General features: G+C 45.8%; 1 protein-coding gene across 1 annotated transcript in view; it reads left to right on the top strand.

The window, feature by feature from the left end:
- The window catches only part of PHACTR3 (phosphatase and actin regulator 3), a 218,530-nt gene that overhangs the window by 138,628 nt on the left and 60,041 nt on the right, over positions 1-19,861 (top strand). Inside the window, exons 5-7 of the mRNA XM_029220901.1 lie at positions 1,487-1,699; positions 4,226-4,400; positions 5,217-5,464. Of these exons, the coding sequence (XP_029076734.1) occupies positions 1,487-1,699; positions 4,226-4,400; positions 5,217-5,464 (636 nt within the window). The remainder of the gene's footprint in view (positions 1-1,486; positions 1,700-4,225; positions 4,401-5,216; positions 5,465-19,861) is intronic.

Raw genomic sequence — 19,861 nt, 5'->3', positions numbered from 1 at the left:
TGGGAGGTTGTCGGCAGGTGGGGTGTTTTTTTTGTGGGGTTTACCTTTGGTTGGGGGGGGGGGAGGCAAGTCCCCGCCCGCGCCCCCCCCACGCCCCCCCCCCCCCCCCCCCCCCCCCCAGAAGCGTTCTCTGGCTGATGGATGAATCCCACACGGTGACTTTGGGGCCAGCTCTGTCAGGCTGTTCCCAGAGGATGTTAGGATCTTCCCCCTTAGGTGGTTGCAAAGATGAAATTAGACGATGTGGGGCGGGGCACCCGGGTGTGTGCTCTGAGTGGGCAGGAGGGCTGGGGTCCCGAGGTGGGGATGGGAGGCCGCCTCTCTTCTTGTGTCAGGGATGGTAGGTTTGGGTTTGAGCTCCCCCCGTTCCCCCCAGCCCCTGGTCTGATGGGCTCATTTTCCCCTGTAAAGCTGGAGGTGAGGCCGCACAGGAGGAGGGCGTGAGAAGCTGCAGGTAGGAGAGAGACAGAGAAGGTCTGAAGCAGAGTGACCACCTGCTGGGGCAGAGCTAAGGGCCCTGAGGGTGGTGGTCCTGAGATGGCCAGGACTGGGGCTTCTGTGTCGCTGTCTGTCTTCCACAGCACTCCCCAGGGACAGGAGCCGGCAGATGGAGGCTTCATCCAGAGATGGGGTGTTCCCATTTAGCTAAATGCAAAGGAAGGGTGGCAGGGGGCTTGGGGGTATTGGTGAGACGGCTCTTGAGTGATGGATGGTGGAACTCGAGCTGGAGAAAGAGAGAAGGGGAAGGAGAGGTTGATGGGTTGGGAGAAAGCCCAGGCGTGGACAGGCCAGGGGAGGGGGGAGCAGTGCTTCGGGAGGGGGAGAAGCCTGAGCCAGCAGCTGGGAGGAGAGGGGATGGGGACTGTGGACGGGCTGACCCTTCCTCAAAGCTGAAGCTCCCTGCTGTTCCCCTGCCACTCAGCTCACAGCCCTCACTCGGGCAGGACCGTTGTTAACCAGGCACGTAAAATCAATCACTGCGGGATCTGAGGGTCTGCGGTGTGCCAGCCGCACATCTCATTGTCGCTTCTTGATTAAATCTCACAATCCTGTGAGGGACTCTTGCTGTTAGTCCGATGTCATCCACGGGTAAGTGGAGACACAGGAGATTAGGAGCTCATCCAAGGTCGCAGAGTAAGTGCAGGGGCCAACTGACATCCGATTCCAAAGCCTGTGTTTGTGACCAGCAGCCCCAGGTGAGGTGGGAGCTTTAGTACTACCTACGAAGTGGAAAAGGGACAGAATCGCCCACGCCCTTGAAGTTATTTCCCTCCCTCCCCCCTCCCTCCCCCCTCCCTCCTCTCTACTTCTGATGTTTCTGTTGATAGTAGAACTCACGGGGAGTGAAATGTGTAGGAGAGGTGACCCCTCTGTACCCTGCTCCGTGATAACAAGCCCACCCAGCCAAAGCTCCCTTGCTGTCTTCACACCCACCCCAGCCAGAGGAACTGTGGTTTGTGAATTCTCTGTTTTGCTTTTGAACCAGCCAAGATGTCGTCCGCATCCAGAGATGAAGAAGCAGGTGCTGCGGGCAGCCTCCCACCTACCACGGACGAGCCCTCTCAAGCCTTAGCTGGGTCCGACTCCCTGGACAGTCCTCCCAGACCCCTGGAGAGATCCGTGGGCCAGCTCCCCAGCCCCCCGCTGCTGCCCACCCCACCGCCCAAGGCAGGCTCCAGAACCACGAGGAGTGTCACAGGTGGGCCTACATGCATCCACCCATCCACCTTGCTTCCTTTTTCCTTCCGTTCATCCATCCATGCCTCCGACCCGTCCTGACTGGGCTCCCACTGTGGGCTGGTTCTCACCCTTGGCTTCTGTGGTGCTCTGGGTGGGTCCAGGGGAGCAGAGCTGGAGACGGGAGGGCGGTCCTTAGCCAGGAGGAGCCCTGTTTGTCAGAGGCAGACAGCCCGGGCTCCCTCAGACACATGTGGGGCAGCGCTCAAAGGTTTCTTCCGGAAGGTGGACGCAGGAGGCGTAGCCACAGCCCCCAGGATGGGGGCTTTATCTTTCTGGACATTCAGGTGTCTGCCTGTCCTTCTCTTTCTGCTTCTGAGTCAGTGTCTGTCTGTCTGTCTCCTTACCTCCCCCCTCCCTCCCTCTCATCCCCTCTTTTCTCTCCCTCCCTGCCACTCCCCATCTCCCCTTCCTCTGTCTCTCTGTCTGTCTCATGATCTCTGCTCATCTCTGTGAGAGCTCCGTCCAGCAAGGCGGAGCCAAGAATCCACGCTGGACTGTAGGGTGGTGGTCAGAGAGGGGAGCATGGCTGAGCAGAGGCCCGCGAAGGCATCGCCTCCTGTAGCTTTGGCCACACTGGCTGAAGGGTCCCAGGAAGTAGGGGCGTTGTCTTTTCAAGTTTGGGTATTTCTTGTCCCGTCCCTGCTGGAAACAGGAGACACACGCTGCAGGTCTCAGGGGGAAAGCAGGCCTTTCACAAAGAGGCGATTGTTTTTGAGAGTAAAGCCTTGCGTGCTGCCTCTGGGGGCGGGGCCAGGAAGATGAGAGTGGAAAGAAGAGTTCAGCTTTGCTCTAATCCTTGGCCACCACCTGTAATACGACTACTCACCACTTGTCAGGATCTGCCCACCCCCAGGCACCGCAAGGAGGCCAGCCCCTCTGGGGAGGGAACGTGTCCCCACTTGACAGTTGAGGGAACTCTGCCATCACCCCTAGTCCCAGCGCCTGCGTACAGCAGGTGCTCAGCGAGTGTGGGTAACTGTGATCGAAGGAACAGTCAGGTGATCTGACCCCTCTGTCTGCTTTCTGCCTCTTTCTCCATCTCTGGGAGTCAGTCAGGGTGTTCAGTCCTTGGGTGACATGGCCACACAGACTAAAGTTTTGAGGCAAATAATCTGCATCTTGTTACAGCCTGTGTGCGAATCCCCCTTTCATCCATTGAAACGAGACAGTTGGAAATCCACTGGATAAGGCACCATCCGCCCCACTTTCTCCTGTCTCCTGTATAATTAGTTCAGGGACCCTCTGTCCCCGTTGTGCTTAGACAGGATCAGACCTCAGCCTGTTTCATGTCCCGTGAGTCCTCTCTCCCCGTGTCCTAAGTCCTGGGTCAGCTTCTCTGACTCCCCCCAGCCCCTCAGGGGCGAGGAGCTCCTGAACTTCGGAGACCTTTTCTGACAAGTCACCGAGGAGTCTGGGGACTGGATTAGGGCGGGAGGGGAGGGTTACGAGCTTTGGCCTGGATCCCTTACACCTGAGACTGCATTTTGGCAACTTGGTCTTCATTTCCTTTAGGGGGAAATAGTTGCTTCAGCACTTGGCCACTAGGTGGCAGCAGAGGAAGAGAAAGGCCCTTCACCTGGGCTTAACTGGGGCACAAGGGGACGGAGGCTACACACTCAATGCTCCCCACCCACCCCGGGTGCTCGCTCGGCTGAGATAGCCACAGCGGCCCCCAGCCCACGAGCTTCCTCAGCCCACCCTCCCCCAGGTGTCAGGGAGCCACCTGCACCCAAATCCCACACACAGACTTGCTGTGCTGGGCCTGCGTGGTGTTTAATATTTTAAAAATGTGTTGCCAACATTTTAAACATATCAAAATATGTTTAAGTATTAAACATATTATATATCTATATTTATCTGAATCACTTTACTGCACAGCTGAGACTAAGACAACATTGTAAACCAACTATACTTCAATTCCAAAAAAGAAAAAAAAAGGAAAAAAATATAAAATATGTTTAATGGGCAGCCTTTGGGGCCCTGGGACTTGCCATCATCAGGCCACATCTCGTCCCAAGGAGAATGGGAGAGCCGTGATCAGAAGGCCCCCTCTGGTGAGGTGCAGGGTTGGCGGCGGACGTGAACGGATGACGTGGGGAAGCAAAGGGGGCCGTGGTGGTGGTCCAGGATGAGCGATGGCCGTAGAGCTTGGGGAGTTCTTTCACGTTCCACAAAAGGAAGTATGGCTTCAGGAGTTTGTAGTAGAGAAATGGGAAGAAGGCTTTCGGTGCCTGAGACCTTGCAGGGGGCCTGTGGGCACTGCCATGGGCTCAGCTCAGGGATGGAGGACGGACTGGAACTGGTCAGGGACAAACCTCGTCTCCGGCTTTGGGGGCGAAGGGACATGGTGCAGCATCTGGTACTAGTGGGTTCACCTGGCCGGGAGCCCTGTGTCCCCTCTGCTCACAGGCTCCTGTGTTTTTGCAAAGCCCCACTTCCCCGCCACCAAAGACTTATCTTCTTGTTGGTTCTTCTTACGCCCCAGGCCAGGCCACACTCTTCCAAGGCTCTGGCGGGAAGAGTACTGACCCTCCTGTCCGAGGCCAGCTTTCCACGCCCACGGGGTCCCCACATCTCACCACTGTCCACCGGCCGCTGCCCCCCAGCCGAGTCATCGAGGAGCTGCACAGGGCGCTGGCCACCAAGCACCGCCAGGACAGGTGAGGCCCCTCCCCTGGCAGCGGGACCTGTGTGCCCACATCCCCATCTGCGGCCAGCCTTATGGGTGGCAGTTACGGGGGGAGGGCTCCAGGTTGAATTCAATGCTCTGCTGTCACCGTCTTGGAATTCCTAGCTTCTGAGCAAGGAGCTTGTGTTTTCATTTTGAACCGGGCTGTTTAGCTGGTCTGTAGCTGGTCTCAGTTGCCACTTTCCGGGAGAGGTCAAGTGGGTGATGTGCACCGTGGGGACCAGCTACAAAGTCCCTGCATTTCCCCCGGAGGATCCAGGGATCCAGGCTTGGGTGGGAGCATCCCGGGGGAGAATCGAGAGGGAGAAGTAGCCGTTACGTTGTCTCGGGACTCTGACGGCTTCCCGTTTTCATTAGGCAAGAGCACAAGTAAGCCTGCTTGGAAGCTGACTCTTATTCTTAGTCTCATATGCCTCATAGACTGAGGATAAGTGAGTCATCGAAGGGCAAAACAGACAATGGAATACGTGTGTGGCTTGGCAGAAATATTGGACAAATAAAATGCCCTGCTCAGTTCTGAGGAAATCCTTGATCTGAGTGTTTGCTTCTCTCAGCCTTGGCGGGGTTTATTACATGCGTGTCTGTGACATTCGGAACAGCACGTTCTAAGCAGGCATTTGCCTTGGACTCAGAGCCGTGGGTGCCTCTGGCTCTTCTTGTCCTGTGTATCGGCTGCACATACTTGGGGGACATCTTTGCAACGCCCATTATAAGTCTTCAAGTCGACTTTGCAGGGTTTGCAGGTGAAGCTGGACAACGTATAACACGAACTGCCTTTCTGGTTCAGTTTCCAAGGCAGGGACAGTAAGGGGTCCCCGAAGAAACGCGTGGACGTCCGGCTGTCGAGGACGTGCAGTGTGGAGCGGGGCAAGGAGCGGGGCGAGGCTTGGAGCTTTGATGGAGCCTCGGACGGCAAGTGGACCGTGGCTCAGGAGTCCGAGGAGAATAAGGAGAACCTGATTATGAATTCCGAACTCAAGGATGACCTGCTTTTGTATCAAGACGAAGAGGCCCTGAATGACTCCATCATCTCTGGTGAGCGGAGGGTGGATCCCGCGGGGTGGGAACCTCCCACCAGAGGCACGCACCCAAGGCCGCCTTCGAGGGGGCACTTCTGCCGCCAGCACAGAGAGGGCGGGGGAGTGATGGAGAGAGATACCCCCCTCTCCTTGTTTCATGAGCAGGCTGCCTGCGGGCAGGCTCAGGGCACAGTTAGGATGGACCTGAGTGAGTTTGTTTTATTCTGCCCATTGCATATTCATTTTCACGTGTATTGGAAAAACAAAAGTGGCTCAGTAAGTGACAGAGCATCACTGCTTGGGATGACACGGCAGGAGGTGGTGTCGGTGGCACTCGGATGGCCAGCGTTTGGAAAATGTAGCAGAAAATGTTAATAGGAAAGCGAGATGAGATGGAAGTGGGAGGGAGGGAAGGAGAGAGGGGCTGATGCCAGTGGTCGTCTCGGAGATACTATAAGCGGCAGCATCCGTTTGTTCAGGACCACGTGTTCATGAGGCCCTAGGAGGTCTGTGTCTGTCCTCACAACATGTTCTAAAGGTCAGAGTATTTGGTCTGTCTTACCCTTGAAGATCTGGGGGCTCAGAGAGACAGAGCATCGTAGACCCCTCGTGATGCAGGTAAAAGGGTACTGAGTCCTGGTGCAGGCTGTGCTGAGCTTCGTCTCTTGTAGGAGGGTCAAGGGTGGACGTGGCTATAAGGCCTTTGGGGGAGGATTCTTGTTCCTAAGTGAGGGGTTATTGTTCTTCCTGAAAGCATCTCATGGTGACCATCACTGCCACAGGCAGAGCTCTGGGTGGAGCCACTGGGGACCTGGTCTGGTGTTGGTGGAGAGTCGGGAAGGGGCTGGTATTGAACCTGAGCTGGCTGGTACTAAGCGGGTACAGGCAGGGCGAATCGTGACCAGGTGGACAGACCAGGAGCCCAGGGCTAGACACTGGCCTTGACTGTCATCCCCTCCTGCGACCTTGCATACCTCTGGGCCTTTTCCACGCTGGTCTAGCGGAGCACTTCCGGGAGCATGTGCTGCGGTACATGTGGGGTGACACGGCACCCATGAGGTTGGAAGAGGCTGATAGACAGTCGAACTGAGGTCTTCGTGGCAGAAGCTCACAGCCATAGGGCCCTGGACGCCTACGAAGAGAATGAAGCTTGTGATGTTTCCCAAACTTATCTGGCCCTGGGACCCTTTCCCTTCAACGCCCGTCAGCATCCTGCCGAATGGGGTGACGTGGGACACATCTGAGAACGGCTGGCGTAGACAGGGCTCACGGGCTGGAGCAGGTCCCTCAACCTCGGCACCGGTGACATTGGGGGCTGGACAGTTCTCTGTGGTGGTGCTGCCCTGGGCCTTGTAGGGTGTCTGGAGCATCCCTGGCTTCTGCTTGCTGGACCGCACTCCCTCTGGCTCTGGGCGAGGGTTCTTCCTGCCTCTTTCAGCTGCCGGGGGCTCCAGTGGTCCTTGCCTTGTGGCCGCAGTGCTCTGATCTCTGCCTCCATCTTCACGTCAGCTCTTCGTGTCCTCTCCTTTTCTTATAAGGACACTCGTCATTGGTTTTAGGGCCCATCTGGATAATCTGGGATGATCTCCTCATTTTGAGATCCTTACCTTAATTACATCTGCAAAAGCAAATTACATCTTTTTTTTTTTTTCCAAATGAGGTCACATTCCCAGGTTCCAGGTGCACCAATCTTTGGGGGTCACTGTTCTACCCAACACTGTCACCCCTGATGGTGTAGCATGTTCTTTTTCTTATTGAGCCAAGGTTGCCCCTGGGACCTTTTACCCCCAACCCCTTGCCCGGGTACTCAGCAGTGGGACCAGTCCACGTGCCTCAGACGAGACCTGCTGTGGGAAGGAGCGGGTCCCCGCCTGCCTCGCCCCCCGACGCCTCATTGATCAGCTCCGACCTTCTCCTCGCGGCTCTAATGACAGTGCTGTGAACCTTCCTTCAGGGCTTTGACACAGTTGCTGTTTTACCCTGACTTTTGTCCTTGTCTGACTGTTGTCTGTCTCCCCACCAGTCTATCATTATTCGACTGTTACTGATGACCTAATGTATGTGTTTGACTGCTGTGCCCCCTCGTCCCCACGTGCCTGGTTCTAAGTAGGAGTCAGTGAGCAGTTGCTGCATGAGTGGCTTTAAATACCGTCTGCCAGTCCGACGGGTCCTCCAGCCCACGTGGCCCGAGCTCCAAGGGGTTGCCCTGTTAACTCAGCACGTCCCCCTGGGGTCTCGGAGGTGCGGCTGACCCGACATCTTTGGATCTGAGCTCTTGATCTTTGCCTCCAAACCCAGACCGTTCCCTGTCCTTGTGAGCAGGGCCTCTGACCTTCCGTGGCCTGGGGCCACCGTGCCGCTCTCTGGACTTTGCACCTGACACGCAAATGGCTCCTCCTTGAAGACATCGGGCCGGTCCCCCTCTGCTGCGCTCAGCCTCCCCCGAGGCTCCCTGCCTGCGCCATCACCTCTGTTCTAGCCTCTCCACACAGACAGACGTCAGGGAACGTCACCCCTTGCTCACATTCCTCCAGTGGCTTCCGAGGGGTTGAACGCCCTGACCTCACCAGGACCTGCGTGGCCTGTCCCTGTCCCCCGGGCTTGTCTCCTCTCCATGCCCCCTGGGACCCAGCCATACACCCTCCCTGCTTCTTACACTCCCTGACCACAGGGCTCCCATGCTCACCACGCAGGAGGTGTGTGCGGCTCCACAGGGTTTAAAACACCGCTTCCTCCAGGAAGCCGGCAGGCATAAACAAGCGACTCCTCTGCCAGTCCCTACGCACACAATAAATGTCAGTGAATGATGGGGTGTCGGGATGAAAGGAGATGGTGTCTGTAGCCTCACGTGGCAGATCAGCCGTTTCGCCACCTCCGAGGACGTGGGGCAAACCTGAGTCTCTTGTTTGTCTTCTCAAACCGGCGTCCTTAATTGAACTTGGCGTTTGACTGTGGTGACAGGAAGAGGGAGGGTGGAACTCATTCTAGAAACTCTGCTGTTGTTAACATGCCCAGGGTCCCACCAGGCTGTGCTCAGGAAGGACTGCACTGACTGTGTTTCCAAACCCAGGTAAAGCCACCCCTCTTGTGGGCATCGTTGTCTGGGGCTCAAGGTCAAGGGCTCACATCCAACCCTAAGAGCATCCTGTGGAGGGCTGGGCGCATTGCATGCAGTGAGGCAGATCTGGGGATTCCCGACGCCCACACACTGACCCCTGACATCTGTAGTTGAGGCCACGGTACACAATCCGGGGTCCCTGAACCCCTGAGATCCAGGGCAAAAAGTGGATTCTTTGCCTTTATCATATTCTCACGTGTGTTTGTAACTCCCTCAAAGTTACGAATCTCTGGGACACCATGCTTGGAGGAAAAAAAATTCAATATTGGTTCTGGGAAAAGTCTGTAAATCTTACTTTTGGGGCAAAGTGGTTCATAGTGGGAAAGGCTCATAAACGTATTCTGCTTGGCCTGGTAGGACAGTGGCAAAGATCAGCTTTTCCTTCGCTCGAGTTCAAACCCCGCTCCCAGCATCCCGCTGGTGTGTTCTTTGTAGATCTCTGTGGTGCAGAGGCAGTGGTTTCATCAATTATTAACCATAGAAACTGCACTGGTATTTATTTATTTATCCTCATAACTCACTGTCGATGGAGCCTTTGCAGGTGGCCTCTCATCCAATGTGAACACCCCAGGAAGTGCTTGTTATCGAACATCTTGCCAGCCTGAATTCTCTAGTAGTAGCTACCTTAGGGTTTAATTTCTGGAGGTGGTGGAGGCCCCATCCGAGGCAGCCCTGCCCCTGAATCAGCTAGAACACTGTCCTGCTGGATTCGGTTGGAGTGAAAAATGTATTTGCTTTAGTCTGGGTCTGGCCATTGGATTTTCATGCAGGGCACATACGATGTCTCGATCAACACAAAGATGCATTACAGGCTGTTGTGTTTGTGCCTCGTGTGCTGTGTTTATGCTCCCACGTAGGCTTGCATGCGTATATGTCCACACGGTACCTTTGTGGGCATGTGCAGTCAGTGCCAGGTAACTGGGGACATTCTCAAGTCCATCAAAGGTGATTTTTTTAAAAAAGATTTTGTTTTTTAGAGCAATTTTAGGTTCACAGCAAATTAAGAAGAAATATAGACCTTTCCCGTATTCCCCTGCCCCATACCTGCACAGCGCCCTCCGTTCCCAGCATCCCCTCCACATGGTGCATTTGTTACAACTGATGAACCTGCACTGGCACACGGTCACCCAAAGTCCATAATTTGTTAGAGTTTATTCTTGGTGTTGTACGTTCTGTGGGTTTGGAGAAATGTATAATGACGTGTCCGTCCTTACAGTGTCATATGGAGAAGTTCCACTGCCCTGAAAATCCTCTGGGCTCTGCCTGTTCATCCCTCCCTCCCCCCAACCCCTGGCAACCACTGATCTTTTTACTGTCTCCATCGTTTTGTCTTTTCCAGAAGGTCGTATTTGGAATAATATAGTAGGTAGTCTTTTCAGATTGGCTTCTTTCACTTAATAATATACATTTATGTTTCTGCCTTGCCATTTCATGGCTAGATGATATTTAATTTTTTTTCTTATTTTTATTTTTTCTTCCAGTTTTGTTGAGATACAAATGACACGTAACGCTGTGTAAATTTAAGGTGTATACAGCATAATGTTTTTCACTTACATACATCCTGAAATACCACAATACGTTTAATAAACATCCATCATTTCATATAGATACAAAATTAAAGAAATAGAAAAAATATTTTTTCCTTGTGACAGAACTCTTAGGATTGACTCTTTTGAAACTTTCATATGTAACATACATCAGTGTTAATTACATTTATCGTATTTCTCGTCTTGTACGTTACATCCCTAGTACTCCTATTTCTCGTGTTGTACGTTACATCCCTAGTACTTACTTATCTTATAACTGGCGGTTTATACCTTTGGACCACCTTCATCCAATTCCCCCTGCTTCCATCTCCCACCTCTGGCAACCACAAATCAGATCTCTTTTTTCTATGAGTTTGTTTTTGAAGTATAGTTGACCTACAACACTACATTAGTTCCTGGTATACAACATAGTGATTCAATGTTTCTATACATTTCAAAATGATCTCCATGATAAATCTAGTTACCGTCTGTCACCGTACGAAGATATCACGTAATTATTGGCTATATTCCCCACACTGTACATTTCCTACCGGTGGCTCATTTATTTTTCAACTGGAAGATCGTGCCTCTTAATCTCCCTCACCTGTTTCTCTCCTCCCCCACCCCCTCGTTTCTTTTTAATGCAGAATAATATTCCACTGGCTGTATCCCAGTTTATTTATCCCTTCACCTACTGAAGGAAGTCTTGGTTGTTTCTAAGTTTTGGCAACTATGACTAAAGCTGTTATAAACATCCATGTGCAGGTTTTTGTGTGGGTATAAGTTTTCAACTCCTTTGGGTAGATACCAAAGAGTGAAACGGTTGGATCATAGGTTAAGAGGATGTTGAGTGTTGTAAGAAACCACCGAACAGCCTTCCAAGGTGACTGCTCCATTTTACATTCCCACCAGCAATGGATGAAAGTTCCTGTTCCCCCACATCTTTGCCAGCATTTGGTGTTTGTCAGTGTTCTGGACTTTGGCCACTCTTATAGGTTTGTAGTGGTACCTCATTATTGTTTTAATTTGCATTTTCCTAATGACACATGATACGGTGCATCTTTTCATGTGTTGATTTAACATCTGTATATCTGCTTTGGTGAGGTGTCCGTTAAGATTTTTGGCCCGTTTTTTAATTGGGTGATTTGTTTTTTTATTGTTGAGTTTTTTTATATATTTTGGATGACATTCCTTTATCGGATGTGTCTTTTGCAAATATTTATTCCCAGTCCATGACTCTTCTTCTTATACTCTCAACATTGTATTTAACAGAAGTTTTAACTTAGTAAACTCCAGCTTATCAATTGTTTCTTCCTTGGAGTGTGCCTTTGGTCTTGTATCTAAAAGTCATTACCATACATAAGGTCACTTAGGTTTCCTCCTAGGTGATCGAGAACTTTTATAGTGTTGTGTTTTGCATTTCAGTCTGTGGTCCATTTTGACTTAATTTTTGTGAAAGGTGAAAGTTCTGTGTCTAGATTCATTTTTTATTTTTATTCTTTTGTATGTTGATGTCCAATTGTTCCAGCACCATTTGTGCAAAGATTATCATTGCTTTATTGTATTGCTTTTGCTCCTTCGTCAAAGATCAGTTAACTGTATTTATGTGGGTCTATTTCTGAACTCACTATTTTGTTCTATTGACGTATTTGTCTATTCTTTCACCAAGTCGAGTAGTGTCAGTCTTCCAACTTTGTTCTCCAGTATTGTGTTGGCTATTCTTAGTCTTTTGCCTGTCCATATAAACTTTAGAATGTCTGCCAGTATCCACAACATACCTTGTTGGGATTTGGATTGGGATTGCATTGAACCTATAGATCACATTAGGAAAAACTGACGTCTTGACAATATTCAGTCTTACTGTCCACGAACATGGAATATCTCTTCATTTATTTGGTTCTTCTTTGATTTTGTTCATTAGAGTTTTGTAGTTTTCCTCGTATAGATCTTGTGTATATGTTGTTGGATTTATATATAACTGTTTCATTTGGGGGGATGTTAATATAAAGGCATTATGTTTTTAATTTCAAATTCCAGTTGTTCATTGTTGGTATAATGGAAAGCAATTGACTCTTGTATATTAACCTTGTATCCTGCAACCTTGCTACAATCACTGATTAGTTCCAGGAGTTTTTCATTGATTCTTTTGGATTTTCTACATAGATAATTGTGTCATCAGAAAACAAAGACAGTTTTATGTCTTCTCACTCTGTGTACCTTTTATTTCCTTTTCTTCTCTTTTTGCATTACCTCCTATTCCAGTATGATATTGAAAAGGAATGATGGAAAAGACATCTTGCTTTGTTCCTGATCTTAGTGGGAAAGCTTTGAGTTTCTCACCATTAAGGATGTTGTCAGCGCTCGGTTTTTGTAGATACTCTTTATCAAGTTGAAGAAGTTCCTCTTTGCTAAGTTTACTGATGTGGTTTTTTAATTGAGGTAACGTTGGTTTATAACGTTATGAGTTGCATGTGTACAGCACTATATTTTTACTTCTGCATACACTACAGTGTGCTTACCACCCCAAATTCAGTTTCTATCCATTATCATGCAATAGACCCCCTTTGTCCATTTTGCCTTCCCCCTTGTTTCCCACTGGTAACCACTACTCTGTTCTCTGTATCTACATTTTGGTTTGGTTTATTTGTTTGTTTTTTATATTGCACAGATGAGTGATTTCATTTGGTGTTTGTCTTTCTCTGTCAGACTTGTCTCACTTAGCATAATATCCTACAGGTCCATTCGTGCTGTTCCGAATGGCAGGAGTTTATCTTTTTTATGACTGAGTAGTATTCTGCTATGTGTGTGTCTGTATATATGTACACAACTTCTTTATCCCTTCATCTCTTAATGGGCAGTTAGGTTGTTTCCATATCTCTTGGCTATTGTAAATCATACTATGATGAACATAGGAGTGCATATATCCTTTTGAATTAGTGTTTTTGTATTCTTCAGATAAATAACCAGGTGTGGAATAGCTGGATTGTATGGTAATTCTTATTTTTTGGAGGAATCTCCATATTGTTTTCCATAGTGGCTGCACCAACTTACATTCTCAGCAACTGTGTATAACGGTTCCCTTTTCTCCACATCCTCTCCAACCCTTGTTATCTCTTGCTTTTCTGATAATAGCCATTCTAACAGGCATGAAGTGATATCTCACTGTAGTTCTGATTTGCATTCCCCTAATAATTAGTGATGTTGAACATCTTTTCACGTGCCTGTTGGCCATCTGTATGTCTTTATTTGAAAAATGTTCAGATCTTCTGCCCACTATTCAATCAGATTTTGTGTTTTGGAGTTGTTGAGTTGTATGAGTTCTTCATATATTTGGGATATTAACCCCTTATTGCATATATGATTTGCAAATACCTTCTTCCCATCAGGTAGGTTGTCTTTTAGTTTTGTTGATGGCTTCCTTTGCTGTGCAGAAGCTTTTTTAGTTTGATGCAATCCTATTTGTTTATTTTTGCTTTTGTTTCCTTTGCTTGAGGAGACATACATAGAAAGGTATTGCTAAGACTGATGTAAAAAGAGCATCCTGCCTATGTTTTCTTCTAGGAGTTTTATGGTTTCAGATCGTATATTCAAGTCTTTAATCCATTTTGAGTTAATTTTTGTGTATGGTGTGAGACAGTGGTCTAGTTTCTTATCTATCTATCCAGTTTTCTCAGCACCATTTATTGAAGATACTATCCTTTCTCTGTAGTATGTTCTTTGCTCTTTTGTTGTAAATTATTTGTCCATATATATGCGGGTTTATTTCTAAGATCTCAATTCTGTTCTGTTTTTGATCTATGTATCTGTTTTTCTGCCAATTCCATGCTGTTTTGATTACTACGGCTTTTGTAATATAGTTTGAAATCAGGGTGTGTGATACCTCAAGATTTGTTGTTTTCTCTCAGGATTGCTTGGGTATTTGTGGTCTTTTGTGCTTCCATATAAATTTTAGAATTTTTTGTTCTATTTCAGTGAAGAATGTCATTGGGATTTTGATAGGGATTGCATTGACTCTGTAGATTGCTTTAGGTAATGTGAACTTTTGAACAATGTTAATACTTTTAATCCAATGAGGACACAGAGTATCTTTCTGTTTCTTTGTATCTTCTTCAATTTATTTCAACAATATCTTATATTTTTCAGTGTACGAGTCTTTCACCTTCTTGATTAAAATTACTTCTGGTACCAATTGTAAATAGAATTGTTAATTTTACTTTATGCTAGCTTATTGTTAGTTTATAGGAATGCAGTGGATTTTCATATATTGTTTTTGTACCCTGCAACTTTACTGTAATCATTATTTTGAGTAGCTTTTCGGTGGAGTCTTTGGGATTTTCTATACATAAAAATTATGTTGTCTGCAGACAGTGACAATTTTACTTCTTCCTTTCCCGTTTGGATGTCTTTCATTTCTTTTTCTTGCCTAATTTCTTTAGCTAGGACTTTCAATACTACATTGAACAAGAGTGGTGAGAGTGGGCACCCTTGTCTTCTTCCTGATCTTAGAGGGGTAACTTTCAGTTTTCCACTATTGTGTATAATGTTAGCTGTGGGTTTGTTTGTCATATGAGGCCTTTATTAGGTTGAGGCACATTCCTCATATACCCATTTTATTGAGAGTTTCTCTCATAAATGGCTGTTGAATCTTGTCATATGCTTTTTCTGCATCTACTGAGATGATCATATGATTTTTATCCTTCATTTTCTTAGTGTGGTGTATCATATTGATTGATTTGTGGATGTTGAACCATCCTTGCATCCCTAGAGTAAGCCCCACTTGATCATGGTGTATGATCCTTTTAAGGTAGCACACGTGTTCAGTTTGCTAATATTTTATTGAGGATTTTTGCGTTTATGTTCATCAGAACTATTGGCCTGTAATTTTCTTTTTTTGTGTTGTCTTTATCTGGTTTTGGTATCAGGAAGATGCTGGCCTCTTAAAATGAGTTAGGAAGTGTTCCATTTTCTTCAACTTTTTGGATGAGTTTGAGAGGGATAGATATTAAATCTTTGAATGTTTGGCAAGATTCACCTATGAAGCTGTCGGCCCTGGACTTTTGTTTCTGGAGAAGCTTTTTAAATTACTCTTTCAATCTTCTTACTAGCGATCAGTCCTTTCAGATTTTCTATTTCTTCACGATTCAGTCTTGAAAACTTGTATGATTCTAAGAATTTTTTCATTTCTTCTAGGTTTCCCAGTTTGTTGGGAGTACAGCTATTCTCTTTTTTTTTTTTTTTAACATCTTTATTGGGGTATAATTCCTTTACAATGGTGTGTTAGTTTCTGCTTTATAACAAAGTGAATCAGTTATACATATACATATGTTCCCATATCTCTTCCCTCTTGCGTCTCCCTCCCTCTCACCCTCCCTATCCCAACCCTCCAGGCGGTCACAAAGCACCGAGCTGATATCCCTGTGCTATGCGGCTGCTTCCCACTAGCTATCTACCTTACGTTTGGTAGTGTATATATGTCCATGCCTCTCTCTCGCTTTGTCACAGCTCACCCTTCCCCCTCCCCATATCCTCAAGCCCGTTCTCCAGTAGGTCTGTGTCTTTATCCCTGTCTTACCCCTAGGTTCTTCATGACATTTTTTTTCTTAAATTCCATATATATGTGTTAGCATACGGTATTTGTCTTTCTCTTTCTGACTTACTTCACTCTGTATGACAGACTCTAGATCTACCCACCTCATTACAAATAGCTCAACTTCGTTTCTTTTTATGGCTGAGTAATGTTCCATTGTATATATGTGCCACATCTTCTTTATCCATTCATCCGATGATGGGCACTTAGGTTGTTTCCATCTCCGGGCTATTGTAAATAGAGCTGCAATGAACATTTTGGTACATGACTCTTTTTGAATTATGGTTTTCTCAGGGTATATGCCCAGTAGTGGGATTGCTGGGTCATATGGTAGTTCTATTTGTAGTTTTTTAAGGAACCTCCATACTGTTCTCCATAGTGGCTGAACCAATTCACATTCCCACCAGCAGTGCAGGAGTGTTCCCTTTTCGCCACACCCTCTCCAGCATTTATTGTTTCTAGATTTTTTGATGATGGCCATTCTGACTGGTGTGAGATGATATCTCATTGTAGTTCTGATTTGCATTTCTCTAATGATTAATGATGTTGAGAATTCTTTCATGTGTTTGTTGGCAGTCTGTATATCTTCTTTGGAGAAATGTCTATTTAGGTCTTCTGCCCATTTTCGGATTGGGTTGTTTGTGTTTTTGTTATTGAGCTGCATGAGCTGCTTGTAAATTTTGGAAATTAATCCTTTGTCAGTTGCTTCATTTGCAAATATTTTCTCCCATTCTGAGGGTTGCCTTTTGGTCTTGTTTATGGTTTCCTTTGCTGTGCAAAAGCTACAAAGTTTCATCAGGTCCCATTTGTTTATTTTTGTTTTTATTTCCATTTCTCTAGGAGGTGGGTCAAAAAGGATCTTGCTGTGATTTACGTCATAGAGTGTCCTGCCTATGTTTTCCTCTAAGAGTTTGATAGTTTCTGGCCTTACATTTAGGTCTTTAATCCATTTTGAGCTTATTTTTGTGTATGGTGTTAGGGAGTGATCTAATCTCATACTTTTACATGTACCTGTCCAGTTTTCCCAGCACCACTTATTGAAGAGGCTGTCCTTTCTCCACTGTACATTCCTGCCGCCTTTGTCAAAGATAAGGTGACCATATGTGCATGGATTTATCTCTGGGCTTTCTATCCTGATCCTTGATCTATCTTTCTGTTTCTGTGCCAGTACCATACTGTCTTGATTACTGTAGCTTTGTAGTATAGTCTGAAGTCAGGGAGCCTGATTCCTCCAGCTCCGTTTTTCATTCTCAAGATTGCTTTGGCTATTCGGGGTCTTTTGTGTTTCCATACAAATTGTGAATTTTTTTGTTCTAGTTCTGTGAAAAATGCCAGTGGTAGTTTGATAGGGATTGCATTGAATCTGTAGATTGCTTTGGGTAGTAGAGTCATTTTCACAATGCTGATTCTTCCAATCCAAGAACATGGTATGTCTCTCCATCTATTTGTATCATCTTTAATTTCTTTCATCAGTGTCTTATAATTTTCTGCATACAGGTCTTTTGTCTCCTTAGGTAGGTTTATTCCTAGATATTTTATTCTTTTTGTTGCAGTCGTAAATGGGAGTGTTTCCTTGATTTCACTTTCAGATTTTTCATCATTAGTGTATAGGAATGCCAGAGATTTCTGTGCATTAATTTTGTATCCTGCAACTTTACCAAATTCATTGATTAGCTCTAGTAGTTTTCTGGTAGCATCTTTAGGATTCTATATGTGTAGTATCATGTCATCTGCAAACAGTGACAGCTTTACTTCTTCTTTTCCAATTCGGATTCCTTTTATTTCCTTTTCTTCTCTGATTGCTGTGGCTAAAATTTCCAAAACTATATTGAATAAGAGTGGTGAGAGTGGGCAACCTTGTCTTGTTCCTGATCTTAGCGGAAATGCTTTCAGTTTTTCACCACTGAGGACGATGTTTGCTGTGGGTTTGTCATATATGGCCTTTATTATATTGAGGAAAGTTCCCTCTATGCCTACTTTCAGCAGGGTTTTTATCATAAATGGGTGTTGAATTTTGTCGAAAGCTTTCTCTGCATCTATTGAGATGATCATATGGTTTTTCTCCTTCAATTTGTTAATATGGTTTATCACATTGATAGATTTGCATATATTGAAGAATCCTTGCATTCCTGGAATAAACCCCACTTGATCATGGTGTATGATCCTTTTAATGTGCTGTTGGATTCTGTTTGCTAGTATTTTGTTGAGGATTTTTGCATCTATGTTCATCAGTGATATTGGCCTGTAGTTTTCTTTCTTTGTGACATCCTTGTCTGGTTTTGGTATCAAGGTGATGGTGGCCTCGTAGAATGACTTTGGGAGTGTTCCTCCCTCTGCTATATTTTGGAAGAGTTTGAGAAGGATAGGTGTTAGCTCTTCTCTAAATGTTTGATAGAATTCGCCTGTGAAGCCATCTGGTCCTGGGCTTCTGTTTGTTGGAAGATTTTTAATCACAGTTTCAATTTCAGTGCTTGTGATTGGTCTGTTCATATTTTCTATTTCTTCCTGATTCAGTCTTGGCAGGTTGTGCATGTCTAAGAATTTGTCCATTTCTTCCAGGTTGTCCATTTTATTGGCATAGAGTTGCTTGTAGTAATCTCTCACGATCTTTTGTATTTCTGCAGTGTCAGTTGTTACGTCTCCTTTTTCATTTCTAATTCTATTGATTTGAGTCTTCTTCCTTTTTCTCTTGATGAGTCTGGCTAATGGTTTATCAATTTTGTTTATCTTCTCAAAAAACCAGCTTTTAGTTTTATTGATCTTTGCTATTGTGTCCTTCATTTATTTATGATCTGATTTTTATGATTTCTTTCCTTCTGCTAACTTTGGGGGTTTTTTGTTCTTCTTTCTCTAATTGCTTTAGGTGCAAGGTTAGGTTGTTTATTCGAGATGTTTCCTGTTTCTTAAGGTGGGCTTGTATTGCTATCAGCTTCCCTCTTAGCACTGCTTTTGCTGCATCCCATAGGTTTTGGGTCATCGTGTCTCCATTTTCATTTGTTTCTAGGTATTTTTTTATTTCCCCTTTGATTTCTTCAGTGATCACTTTGTTACTAAGTAGTGTATTGTTTAGCCTCCATGTGTTTGTATGTTTTACTGATCTTTTCCTGTAATTGATATCTAGTCTCATGGCGTTGTGGTGGGAAAAGATACTTGATACAATTTCAATTTTCTTAAATTTACCAAGGCTTGATTTGTGACCCAAGATATGATCTATCCTGGAGAATGTTCCATGAGCACTTGAGAAGAATGTGTCTTCTGTTGTTTTTGGATGGAGTGTCCTATAAATATCAATTAAGTCCATCTTGTTTAATGTATCATTTAAAGCTTGTGTTTCCTTATTTATTTTCATTTTGGATGATGTGTCCATTGGTGAAAGTGGGGTGTTAAAGTCCCCTACTATGAATGTGTTACTGTCGATTTCCCCTTTTATGGCTGTTAGTATTTGCCTTATGTATTGAGGTGCTCCTATGTTGGGTGCATAAATATTTACAATTGTTATATCTTCTTCTTGGATCGATCCCTTGATCATTATGTAGTGTCCTTCTTTGTCTCTTCTAATAGTCTTTATTTTAAAGTCTATTTTGTCTGATATGAGAATTGCTACTCCAGCTCTCTTTTGGTTTCCATTTGCATGGAATATCTTTTTCCATCCCCTTACTTTCAGTCTGTATGTGTCTCTAGGTCTGAAGTGGGTCTCTTGTAGACAGCATATATATGGGTCTTGTTTTTGTATCCATTCAGCAAGTCTGTGTCTTTTGGTGGGACCATTTAGTCCATTTACATTTAAGGTAATTATTGATACGTATGTTCCTATTCCCATTTTCTAAATTGTTTTGGGTTCATTATTGTAGGTCTTTTCCTTCCCTGTGTTTCTTGCCTAGAGACGTGCCTTTAGCATTTCTTGTAGAGCTGGTTTGGTGGTGCTGAACTCTCTCAGCTTTTGCTTGTCTGTAAAGGTTTTAATTTCTCCATCAAATCTGAATGAGATCCTTGCTGGGTAGAGTAATCTTGGTTGCAGGTTTTTCTGCTTCATCACTTTCAGTATGTCCTGCCACTCCCTTCTGGCTTGCAGAGTTTCTGCTGAGAGATCAGCTGTTAACCTTATGGGGATTCCCTTGTGTGTTATTTGTTGTTTTTCCGTTGCTGCTTTTTTTTTTTTTTTTTTTTTTTTTTTTTTTTTTC

This window comes from Monodon monoceros, unplaced genomic scaffold, assembly GCF_005190385.1.
Source record: "Monodon monoceros isolate NGI ecotype Baffin Bay Population unplaced genomic scaffold, NGI_Narwhal_1 Super_Scaffold_13, whole genome shotgun sequence".
NCBI classification, from domain to species: Eukaryota; Metazoa; Chordata; class Mammalia; order Artiodactyla; family Monodontidae; genus Monodon; species Monodon monoceros.
Note: the sequence above shows the minus strand (reverse complement) of the source record. Positions and strands in the feature narration are given on the sequence as shown.